The 13,606-nt window shown below is 37.1% G+C and overlaps 1 protein-coding gene across 7 annotated transcripts in view; it reads right to left on the bottom strand.

Moving 5' to 3' along the window:
* Window positions 1–13,606, bottom strand: part of LOC105468137 (SATB homeobox 2) — a 198,739-nt gene that overhangs the window by 39,910 nt on the left and 145,223 nt on the right. For all 7 annotated transcript variants that reach the window (XM_071073141.1, XM_011718171.3, XM_071073140.1 and 4 more), the window contains one exon: window positions 11,740–11,895. In XM_071073141.1, the coding sequence (XP_070929242.1) occupies window positions 11,740–11,895 (156 nt within the window). The remainder of the gene's footprint in view (window positions 1–11,739; window positions 11,896–13,606) is intronic.

The following is a 13,606-nucleotide window of genomic DNA, read 5'->3' on the forward strand; positions in this document are numbered from 1 at the left end:
AATAAAACAGTGACAGATGACAGTATTCTCTATTGAATAGCACTGTTTCTGTCGTGCATGTTCAATGGGAACTCATGAATTATTAATAAACAAATCTCCTTTTTCTGTTAAAAATCTCAAGTAGGTTTTTGTTGTTTTCTCTGTGTTATGTGGAGCATTCCATGAGAATAATTTTCATTTCAGAAATGCTGACACAGAAGTTCATCTGGTTTCCAGCCTTGGCCAGCTCTGTGAGTGGGCACCATGAACTGTGGAGTATATACTTCCCTGGGATTTCTCTCTTAGCCTGGTTTTAAGTTTTGACCAAAGGTTGGCTGGATATTCATATAGTTCATTTAACTTTCACAGTCTGGTAAAACTAGGACTGAGTAAATTACAAATGTTTGAGCATAGTTAGGAAGTGTAGAGAGTATCAAACACGGATCTCTAAGACCTAACTGCTAAGTTCCTAGTCTGTCATTAAATAACTGGGTGACCTTTGGGCAAATAGTTACCCTTTTCAAGCTCCTGGGTGCTTAACTGTAAAAGGATGGGTTAACAAAAGATGGTCTCTAAGTTCCTTTTCGGTTTTACATTCCATGATCTTGTTATCTGTCAGAAATAGCTGACAGTGATAAACCATCAGGGTTAAAGGTACAAAGAAAAAATAACCGTGACAAAGTGGTCAAGGTCAAATAACTAGTGATGATATACTGACACCATGAATGCTCTGAAATGATATACTGTAAAGGTTACAACATCGTATCTGAGGTAGTCTTGCCCAAAATGCATCATCTCAGTCAAAACATGAGAAAATATCAAACAATCCCAAACTGAGAACTGTTCAACAAAATAACCAAAAATGGCAAGGTCATAAAAGAAAAGGAAATACTTAAGAACTGTCACAGACTGCAGAAGATCAAGGAGAAACAATAACAACTAAATGTAATGTGGTTGCTGGATAGGATCCTGACACAGAAAATAGACATTAGTAGAGAAACTGCTGAAATTAGAATAAGGCTTTTGTTTAGTTAACAGTATAGAAACAATGTCAATTTCCTGGTTTTGATAATTGTACTATCATCAGTAATTGCACTATGGTGACATAAGGTGTCAACATTAGGGGAAGATAGGTGAGGGACATACAATACAGTGCAATGATCCCTTCCATACTAGTTTGGCAACATTTTTGTGAGTCTAAAATTAGTTCAAAATAAAAAGCTTTTTTAGATACAGGAAATTCCTGGAACTTATACAGAAAAATATACATGGAGCCCAAGTGTAATAATACCAAGAGGTACGCAATTAAAACTTTATTTTACCTCCAAAATCTGAATCCAGAGAAGGAATGCATTAATAAGTTCAAAGACTGCTTCCTTGCAATCAATGGTTAAAAAGTTCCCAAGCATTAGGGTGCATAAGCAAATAATATTTATTCGTATCTCATTTTAGCCATCTCATCAGCCTCTTAAACAAATATATTTCCCTCAGTAGAAAAAACAACTCTGACTGCCCTTCCAACTATGCAGGTGAGGTGACACTCCTACCAGTCAAGACATAGTTTGTTTACAATCCACGTGTTCCTGAAAAGTTGCATATCAATCTACATTTACAAAGCAAATCACATTGTAAATGTATTAGACATGCTTACTATTTGAAGAAATGTGTCATTAATTCTTTCTGGAAGATGAATAATAAATTCATAGTTATCTTTTATTAAGGTGATAGTTTCATTAATGAGTTGCATAAAGGGGAGAATTTCTAGTTCACAATTCAAGAACACTACTAAGAGGCAACAATAATAACCACAATTTGCCCCCATTTTTCTCTCATGACCTCGTCTCCCACCAATTCCCCTATTGACCTTGTGCTCCAGCCACTGTGAATTGCTCACAGGTACATTCTCACCTTCATGCTTCTGCCATGTTACTCTCTTAAATGGAATGTCTCACACTCAAACTTCTTTTCCCCGTGAGAAGCTATACTTCAAGGCTCAGCTGATGTGGTCTCATTTGTTGCCCACTCTTGTGTAACCCTGAAGCATTGTTTATACCTTTTCACAACTCAATCATTATTTTTAGGGATGGGTATGTCTGCATTCCTATCAGAACAGTTAGCTTCTTGATGGGAGTGGAGGGCAAGGGTTGGTTTCTTACTCATTTTAGCATTTTAAGAGCAGAGTATGGGTTCTTGCACATAGTAGCTTCTCAATAAACAGTCATTAGATTGAACCAAAATTATTAGAGTACATAGAAATTAGCCTAGAGGAATGTTTTACGGACTCAAATTCAGAGAGTTATTGTTGGAGAGAAGCACTAATTCTCAGAAGCAACCTTGTCAATGTTCTAAGGTTTGTTTCCTCATCTCTAATACATGAATATGATAGGGAAAATAGTCCATTATATAAATTGCAAACAGTAATAGTAGTCTCTCAGGACATTGATTCTGTTAACAATTTTCTGTTGAGCACACATCTCCTGCATGCCATGCAATGGGCTAGTACATTACATATATTACCTAATTGTCATTGTTACTTTTTACTTGAAAGGTTAATTAAGATTGCCAACAAGAAAGTGAGTAATTAATTCTGACCACGAAGCAGTTCAGGAAAAGTGTCATCATTGAGAATATGGCATACAAGGTGAATCTTGGAAGATAAAGATAGATTTCCACCAGGTGGGGAGAGGACTGAAAGTCTAGAAATGAAGGTAGGGCTTAGATTATAAAGAATGCCAAGCAAAAAAAAACAATTTTTATCTTAATCTTATGGGCCCTAGGAGTCATTGAAGGCTTTTTAACTGATATGATGAAGAATTAACTTATCTTTATTTTCCTCTCTTTCCCCCAACTTCTTCCTTTTTAAGACGTTCTGGGGGGAAAGGCTACAATAAAGTCAAGAGCATGAGTTATCCTAGCCTAGATATCTTTTTTCATAGTGAACTTGTGTGGCTTGGTATTAACTGGGACCCACAATGGCCGGGTACTCATAAAGTGCACGCTTCATAAGTTCTACCCTCGAGGAGTGTTCATTCTAAAAAGACATGATATAGATCATAAAGAACCACACTACATCAATCATTTAAACAATGTTATCATTTTAACCACTTTCTTTTCTCTCTATGTGTGTGTATGTGTGTATTTGTTGTTGCTGTTGTTAATACTAGAGTTTTTAAAGCTCTCTTCAATTGAAAATGAATGAGGTATGGAAATATCTATTTCATTTAGAAAATATTTTAAAAGATTAAAATATTTCAAGTCGACAATCAATGAGTGACATATCCTCCAAACCACATACCAAAGGCTGAGAATGTTCAAATGACCAGGGAGGCCTTTCACAACAAAATAATATGGCCCAGTGTTCAAGCTTGGAGCCTATCAGATATGAGTTTGAATCTTAGCTGTAAATCTTATGTGTAAGTGATAAGGAGGGGAGGGACACACCACAGCTGAAAAGAGTGGGGTTCCTGTCCATGGTACTGAAATGCCTCTGCATACAAAGTGGCTTGCTTTCTCTTCCCCAGGACAGTTGGTTTGGACCCCAACTTCTCACAGCCTCCATGATTTTTTTCCTTTAAAAACATTGGTCTATGTTTATGACCAATTTTCCAGTTTTTACAATATTTCAGAACAAATACAAACTAGAACTTGCCCAGCACTAAACACAAGTCCATAGCCTTCTCTAATCTCCCACAAGAGAGTTAGTAACTTTGCCCTTGTTGAATAAAGCTGTATATGCTCCTTGAAGGCAGGGCCTTGTCACAGTGATTATTCCCCTTTGTATGCCTAATACAAAGCTAATGAGTTAATTCACCTACTAATTAGTAAGTAGCCCCCACTCCCTTGGCCCTTTAGGAACTCTAATGAATGAATAACTCAGCAAATGAACAGTTCTTCAGAAGAATGACTCATAGATTCTTGCAGCAGAAATGCAAAAGGCCATTTACTCACCCACATCTTCAATACAGAAAATGTCAGCATATGTAACCAAAGGGAAATGTTTTCTGAGTGTCTCAAAAGGAAATTCATATTATTAACCACAGACAGTTCGCTTTCTACATGGAAGCACATAAAGTCCCCAAACAAACTTTTGTAACTGTGAAAGGATTTCTCTTCAGATGGTTGAGACTCTTCTGAAGTGTGAAATGAGCCACATAATATTCAGCTCTTGTTTCTTCGTCACCAAATTCTCTTTTCATGAATCCAATAAGTGTCTATTAAAATAAATAAACCCCCTAATGACTCAAGATAACCTAATCAAGAAAACTGAAATGGATAAAAGCCTAACTACAAGGAAGGCTTGTCAAAGGCCTCAATGAATCCCTGACAAGGAGGTTATCTAAACCTGAAAAAATTGTGCTGGCTGTTTGGTTAAAGTTCAAGGTTAATTATTTTATACTTTAAATATGATAAGTAAAAATGATCTGCTTCTTTACTTTTCAAAATTGTATACTAAATTCTAAACTGTATTTTTATGGGGACCAATTTGTAGCTATCTCTGGGTTATCTTATGCATGTCACTGACATTTCTATGGATGTGTCTGTAAAGATTGAGTCTGTAATTGAGAGTAAGGAAAATTTTACTTCAGAAGAGCCCTTTAAACCTCTGATAGACTGTGCTCAAGTCAAGATGGGATTACACAAAATGTTGTTGCTCTCCTTAGCATACATGGAATATACATAGCTATTTAATAGTATGGAGATTTGGTATGCCTTTACATGTATAAATATGTACAAACATACATGCAAGCATACATGGGTATATGCACCTGAAAAAGTCATTTGTGTTTGTCAAAAAAGAAGAATGAATCTAGAATTTTGGACTTCTTCACTTCAACAGTAGAAAGATATTAACAGCAAAATGTATTAGGCTAAAATATCGAACAGAAAACAATAAAAATGCTTCCAGTGCCTCCCTTCAGGTCCAAACGTCAGCACACCTGTGACATATCAATGTATATTGCAAACTTCCTAAAGAACTTATCATAATGGGTGGGTGGCGGGAGTTGGGGGGGCAGGCGGGGTAGTGGCTGGGGAAACCAGACAGGCAGACAACCAAGAGTTAAGACTGTTTTGAAAGATCAGGGTGGGACTAGAAAGAGGTGAGCAAGCGACTAGTGCATGAAATGTAAACAGTATGGTTTGACAAGTGTGTGCCTGCCTTCTTACATCTTGCACCCTAGGCAGCTAGCTTGCCTTACCCTAGTCTTGGCCCTGTGAAAAGAAGATTAAATAGTCTCAACAGCAAAGTGGTAGCAACCATTCATAGATACCAACATTCTATGACTGTAAGAATCACAGTTTAACTCAATGTCCTCTTCCCCAATGGGCTGGGAAGAAATCAGAGAGGAGGTTTTAATATGGCAACCTAATGTGCTTCAAAGACACACGCAAGTTTTCAAAGTTACCAAGTCATGAACAGGCAAAATAATGAACTCAAAGGTTTCTGCAAAGGATAAAATGAACTTAAAATGAGTTTAAAACTTTAGTGATGAGTTAAAAGTATTTGACATTTTAAGAACTGCATATGTAGTCTGATCAATCTTCATTATCATCATCATTATTGATTGCCTAAGGACTCCTATAAAGACTAATTTTAAGGCATGAAACATTAACATAATTAATTGTGAGGGTGGTAAAAAGAACCCAATTCTTGATCATGAGGTTGATATTAAAACAGAGATCTTATCGGAATGTCTGAGGAGACTGCTTCACTAGAATCTGATTTCTCGAGATTCTACCAAAAGAAAAAGAGGGGAGACTGAAGGGCTCAACTTGATGCTCATGCATCACTACGTTCACATCCACTTAGTTTGGCATTTGGGAATCTGAGAAATTCCTTCACTAAGCATATAACATTTTTCAAATGGTAATTTTAGTATACATACATTAAACTTTTTGAATTTGAATTTGGAACACCACCCCTAAATTTTAGTATACTCGATCCAATTGACAAGAGTGGAAACTGGTCCATGATAGGTCTCAGAATGACTGCGTTCTGAAGAAACCTACCTAGCAGCTACTCAGTCAAGGCTGCACACGTCATTTTAGCCTACCTTACGTGCAGAATATAAATGGCAAAATCAAAATCATCAGGAGACAGACCACCAACTCACTTTACACAGGGTATCCTATGGCCTACAGTTTCTGTTACTCTTTATAACAGAGAGGCCAGGGCAGCAACATGTCTACTTCCAGTGCCCTGGGTTATCCCAGCCCCAGTAAAGGCGTCCTCAACATGGAAACTTCACAATGTAAGATCAACATTAGAGTACTTTTTGTGCAAAATGGCAAACCTTTGATCTTTGTGCAACATTTTTTAAAGGCTAGGAAACTAAGTAATGAGATAAGATAATATTTTATATTTTGTAAATTTACTCTCCTACATAAAAAAGTTGTCTTAAAAATTATAGTTTTAACTTGTCTTATAATTATTTGTTACACAGTTATGATATCAATTAGGATATAAACATGCACATACACTCCCATGCAAACATATACACATTGAAAGAAAAGATTCTAAAATGTTAATAGTAACTATATCTGGGTCATGAAATCATGGCTGATCCATGTTTTTATTTTTATACTCTTCGTCACTTTCTGAATTTTTTAAAATGAGGTTGTTAAATTACTTATGTAATCACAAAATATAAATTATTTCTTTAAAAAATGTATAAATATATGCCTGAGACATTTTAAGAAGAGATGCAAAAACAAAAATTAATTAGTCTTTCTTTCCTTTTTCTTTTATATAAAGAATCTTCCATGGAGACCTACATGTTTTAAATTATTTAGCCTGTCAAGCAAATTAGACCACCTGTAAGGAGAGAGTTTAAGAAAAAAAAAATGTTCATAAAATCTGAGCTTGTAAACTACATCTAAAACATAAGTACACTCTCACTTAGGAATACAATTTGTTAAGCAGTTGAGAACTTGAAACTTTTTTTTTTTTTTGTAGAAACATAGTGATAAGGCATAAAGGTCAGTACACAAAATCCACTTAATCCTAATGTACATGAAGCACAGAACATACTGAAACCCAATCACCATGTAGGTCATAGTTTCTATGGGGAAAATGATTTTAGAATTGTGTATTAAAAGCCAGAAATCCATCTCTTCTAGCTACAATGGGATCACAATTATGCCTCCCATTCTAAAGTGTGTAGTAGGAAGAACTCTCTCATTCCTGATTTTAGTGGCAGCTCCGGCAGCCAGTGGGCCTGCAAAAGCATAGGTAGCACGGAGGATTGGCAGACGTCTTTAAACCTTTGTAAAGATGAGGACATCTTACTAATATCACCTCACCAGAGACCCCCCTGGGTCCGTGTTGGTTCCAAAATCACCCTTTTTCTTTTATCCCAGCAGGCTCTGGGGGCTGCCCCTTTCATTATCAGCATCTGGAGTTTACAACCAGGCCGTCTTTTTCCCCTTGTCTGTATGGAACAGAACAGGGTGTGTTAGTATCTCTCCACCTTCCTGATACAAAAGGTAAGTCCACAGCCCTTCTGAAGTTTTTGTTCATTGGTTTATCTTTTTAATGGAGGGAAGGGGAAATAGAGATTAAAAATAAGCCCCTTTCTATTTCTCTCCCTACTCGATTTTTACCCAAAGCTAGTAGGAAAAAACAATCACATACGTAGTGTTGGGTCTTTGGGTATGCAAATAATAATAATAAATAATAAAGATTCACTCTCCTCTCAAAGAAAAAAAACAAAAAACAACATCAGATGATCCTTAGCATTCTATGAGTTAACCTACCGTAGCCTATAAAAGGGAGAAGATAGCAGGATATGAGAAGAAAAAAAACAATCAGTGTCTGGGAAATGGGGTAATTGATGTCAAGGGAGAGAAATGTGGCTGAGGATGCTGTCAAAGTACACAACCGTCCCCAGAGAACTGCAGAAGATGTGCCCACAGGTTACTATGTTTTCTCTCCTCTAGATTTCTACATCCCAGATCACAGCTGATTGGGTAAAATTGGGAAGAAAGGGGGAAAGCAGCCCCACAGAATCTGCAGAAGACAGCCATGAAGATTAGCAGAAGCTTTTGAGGAATGAGGCATTCCTGTGGCCATGCAGACTTTAATGTGGGGCGTTCGCTCCCTGGTGGCCCTTTGTATGTGAGGGTCAGACTGGAGTTATACAGAAAACGCTCCACATGCCTTTACATTATGGCTTCTACTAAGAACCACTAACTCCTAATTCACAGAGAATTACCACTGTCATTCTATTCCATGATCTGAGTATTCTGCAGACAGAAAAGTAAGGTAATCCTCAGAACTCACACACAGAAAATTATTTTAAACCAATAAACGGTCCTAACTAGAAAATGAAGGAAAGGTACAAATGTGAAATGTGCATAAACATGTCTTTCCCTCTGGTCTTACTCTTCTTGGACTCCTTTCCCATGAAGAAAGGGGCAAGGGCCTGATAGAAGATACCTAATGGAAGTGGATGGACTGGCCTGGCCATCACCAAGGGACTGGGGCTGAGCTGCAGGAGGTGGTCTGGGACCCTACAAATGCATCCTCATGTAACCCATGCACTAGGGAAACATATACACACTTCCCAGTAACGGACTTTCACAATGAACCAGTTTGCTAACCTTTCAACTCCTTTTCTGAACCCCTTTCCTTGCATTGTGCCTGGTTCCTAAACACTTACAGTCCTCAAGGACCCTGTTGGCCCACCATTCCTACTCTCTCTAAAACTTCCCTCCCTCTTCCTATTACCCATTCAAGGCTTCCCTAACACACATGGCAGTGTTAGACATTATTCTTAACAGCTGATTACAGCAAATAACACCAAGGAGTGTTAATGGAGGGGTAATAGAAATTTCAAATGGAAGGAGAAGGTTGCTATGCATATTTGAACTGGGCCTTCAGGGATTCAAGGCAACTCCAGTTCACAAGAGTACCTAATTAATTGTTTCCCTAATTTCACCTTCAGGAGAAGGGAAAGCCCTTGCATGTGGCTCTTCAGTCACTGCAAGAACCTAAGATCCCTCCAGAGAAAAATAAAAGGAGGGAAGAAAATGCAAGAGAAAAACCTTTGTTCCTCTCAGTTCTCACAATACAATGGAGTGGGTGTGGCCGCTCCCCATTGCAGCTTGGAGAGGTTAAGTCCTATGATTAGTCATGACTAAGAGAGATATATAAATCTATAAGGTGTAATATATATGACTAAGATATATATGTCCATAAGGTGTATCTATGTGCGTGTATGTATATGTATAGACGTATATATATATGTCTATGTACATATATACGTGCATATATACATATATGTATATGCATATATGTCTATGCATATATATGTCTATTTATACACACATAGATATACCTTATGGATATATATTAGTCATATATACAGCTTACATATGTATACATATACATACGTGTGCACGCACACATGTATACACATACCTATATGTATGCAAACATGTATATATACATATATGTGTGTATACATACATGTACATACATATGTATATATACCAACATGTATATATGTATATATGTACGCATGTATATATGTCTATATATACACATACACACACATAGATACACCTTATGGATAGCCACCAAATATATGTGCCATGTACCAAATCATGTAATTGATTTTACTAAATATACTTTTTATCAAGTGAATACTGATACTAATAAAATGGGAGTGAATATCTTTTGTTAAATTGCCTTTGAAACTACCAATTAAATTCATTTTGTTTGGCAGTATCATTTTTTTAAAAAAAACATAATAAACATAATGTCTGAATTGCCTGTCTAGTCAGCTATTTACAATAAGGTTCCCTACTCATAGATGAAAATGAGATCATTGTCCCAGTGAAAAAAGAACAACCTCAAAGCCTCTTATCCTCACTTAAGCTCAATCTTATCTTCAGCATATTAATTCCCAGAACTATGTTCTCCTCTAAATTCTACGAAATCAGGGCTACTGGTTTCTTCAGGAGACATCAAAAATTTGGAGAGCTAAGCTTCTGCCAATTGGCAAAAGCAGCTTTCAATCAGCTACCTGAATTCTTTTGGGAGGCTGGAGGCATCACTATTTCCAAAAACCATAGTGCTAAATCAACAGGAAGATTACAGGCATTCGGAATCAAGTTCTCAGACTGCGGTCTTCAGTTTTTCTTGAAAGCTGCTTATAAAAGAAGGACTGTGTGAAACTTTGATATTTACATCAAGTCACAACTAAGGGGCAGGTTTGCAAAATCAATTGTGCAGCTTTTATACTCACTGCACATTTACCACATATGTCCTTTATTACACAGTGGAAAACCATTAAATGCACAGTAGTTTTGCCAAGTGGCATTATGCATTTAACAGCTTTATTCGTTTAACAGCTCCAACTCTCATTATATTTTGCCATGTGGTACATGGGATTTTATGCATTTAACAGTTTAAGATGGCTCTATGGTATTTTCTTTTCATGTATTTCATAGTATGGTTGGACATCATGTCTTAGCAAGCTGTATTTAACTGATTTCATTGATGAGAGAAAGTCAGAGTAATCTGGAAAAATTACTACACTGAAATTGAAAGGGAAACAAACATTTTAATCCCTTTCCAAGTTCCCTGATATTCTACTCTCCTCCTTTTATCAACATCTGAAAATAACCTACATCAGGTTAAAACTTCAGGTAAAAAAGGCTAACCCTGTACTCTATAGTTAATCTAAACATAACATTTAACTATAGTTTGATTTTTTTCAGTTTTAAAAACTTAATTTTTATTGAAAACCTTCTTGCTTAATAGAAATACAATACTCAGTCACTTCCTTTCTTTATAGCACACAACGGAAGATTTGTTAGGGAGATCATCAACCATTTTATTATTTACATATGCAGGGATGAAAACATTTGTCATACAAGGACACAGTGGAAATCAAGCTCAGAATCCAAGGACTCTCAAAATTACGCTTTAACTAACTTTTGTTTCCTCCACTCTGCATTAGGTGTTCGCCCTAGGTATAAATAAGTAAGCATGCAACTCAAACTAACCTAGGATTCTAGGTTTGGGCAGAAGTTGTCCCTTTAAATGAAGAATTGAAGCAGATAGTAGATCCCATCAACTGTTGCTGCTTTCAGAAATAAAAAATCTAAGCATCTGTCTGCTCGTTTCCCCAGAGCATTACATTCTCCACAATCCCAGCACTCTGAAAAATTTTACTGGATAAGCTTCTATGTTTCTCTGTTAAAAGATTTTAGCACTTACTCTGCACTCCCCACGTGTGTTTTCTCCTGAAAAAAACAACTGTATTCTGTACATAAAAGAAACACCTGACATCAAAAGGTGTCTCTGGGCCTGGGGAAAAGTGGTTATTATAACAGAGTCAGCCATTCCCCTTGTGGGAACAGGAGAGGTGATGAGACTTGGCTAAAACTTGGTCTCAGAAAGGTACTGTTATATACATTCTAAGTTTTGTTCATATATATATATATATATATATATATATATATAAAGGGAGAGAAACAAAAGAGTACATTGCAGTGTTTAGAATAAGGAGAGAAATCATTCGAGGCTAATTGTTTTTAATCTTAAAAAAAAAAAAGATCGGGTTTTGGCTTCATCTCTATTTTGAACTCCAATGGGAATAAAAGCAAACTAGAGTAAAAGGCAGAACATGACAGGTTTCTTGGGGGTTATTATTGTTATTATTATTATAGGAACAGATGTATTTTTATTGGTGGGGGAAGGAGAAGGGTCTAATTCCAGCCCTCGATTTTGCTCTTTTAAAAACCACTCACCTGACTTTTATTTGCAGCCACTTTGGCAAACAGGGCTTGAGACACCTTGGCCCTTTTCATCTCCTGTTGGATCTCGTCATAAATGGCAGCTGTGATGTTGACGTTGGCGCCGTCCACCTTAATAGGGAGGTCTGTTGTCGGTGTCGAGGTTTTGGCCTACCAAGAGACCATGAAAATAATAATTTAAAAAGTGCTGCATTCAGCCCAGCCATCTGTGCAGAAATTATCAAAGGATTTCAGTCAGCTGATGCCAAACTGCATTAGCTACAGAGGGACACTTCCTGTCCATTATTCTAATCAGGTTAATTGTGATTGGAAATAATTGCAGTGCATTCCTATAGGACATGCAGAATCCTGTCAACCCTGTTTTCTCACAGTATCTCAGACGAAGGTTCACAGGTAGGATGGCTCTCCTAGACACCAAACTATAAGCAACCATCTAACAACAAAACAAACATGCAGAACACACACACAGTTAACCTTTTCTTTCTAAAAATGGCACACCTTGGAAGAAGAGCCAATTCTTCCAGAAAAAAAAAAAAATGAGTAAATGGGTAGAGGTCTCTAAATAATAAATTATTACTCAATTTAATGCACTCCCGAGTCTCTCTCATTCTTTATTAAAGCTTTACATATGTCATTCGAGTATGTATGGTTTCCCATCATTATCATCATTATGCTACCCAGACAGTCACCTAATTTCACCGAGGAAATCAGTGGAAATGAAACAAAATTTCATTTCATAAAACTAGGCTTCAGAATGCCTTTGATGTGCCGTTTTCATTTTCTTAAACTCATATTGTGGTTTTATGTATTCTGCAGTGCTCGTTTTAATTGAATGATTTCCCATCAGCTTCAGAGACAAATGAAGGACAATATAGAAGGTGTCTGTACTTCTTGGGGTTAGGATAACCCTAAAATGTCTGAATCTACTTAATCCAAAAGATGGTCATAACACTTACCTGGTGTGGGCCCTAGAATGCATTGCTGGTGTCTAATAAGAGAGGACTGAGACATTTTGTTGGAACCTCCGGCAGCAAGACTTCAGGAAAAGACATCCTTGATCCTTGTGCACTACCAGCTGAACTGACCTAACCTGGGTTTTTTCTCCTTGTCCAGAGAAAGATGTAACAGGCAGTGTGGACTCTGTGACAAATGGTGTCTAGAGGCAGAACTTAAGGCCCTACGTTTCCATAAAGGCTTTGCTTCCTAACAGTGCTCAGTGACTTCTGCCATTTTTCTTCTACCTCCTTCTCTCATACTATTTTCTAATTACCACAAAGCAATAATTACTATAATTTATGGTGTGCTTTTTATGGGCCAGGTACTCCAGAAAGCATTTTAACTTCTGTTTTCACATTTAATTCTTTTAAGATTCCAATGAGTTAGACATTATTATTTTCATCTTACAAATGAAGAAATTGAAATAAAAGAGGATTTTAACCTAGGACACCCAGCAGCCAGTGAAGGAACCATGATCTGAACGCAACTCTTCCAGGCTCAAAAGCATGGGGTCAGGACACTGCACTACACACCGCCTCCAAAATCTCCAATTTGTGCCAGGTGCTGTTACAAGAATTTCCTTGCTAGGTTGGGACTTTCCCATTAAAAATCCAATTCTCTGTAATTTTTTTAAAAAAACTCTTTGTTCTGCTCAAAATTTCTAGTTAACCCACAGTGCTTTCCCTGTTAAGAGAACATTTTCGCATAGCATGTCTGCCCTTTCTCAATTCAGTTTTCTTAATTTGCCTCACTCACTATCTCATCCCACCTGACTGGTCAAGTCTTCTCTAGAACCATGAGGGCTAAGATGAAACCCCTCAGCCATGTGACCTTACACAAGTTACCGAATCCATCTAAACCTCAG

The sequence above is a fragment of the Macaca nemestrina genome, chromosome 11 (genome assembly GCF_043159975.1).
Source record: "Macaca nemestrina isolate mMacNem1 chromosome 11, mMacNem.hap1, whole genome shotgun sequence".
Lineage (NCBI taxonomy): Eukaryota > Metazoa > Chordata > Mammalia > Primates > Cercopithecidae > Macaca > Macaca nemestrina.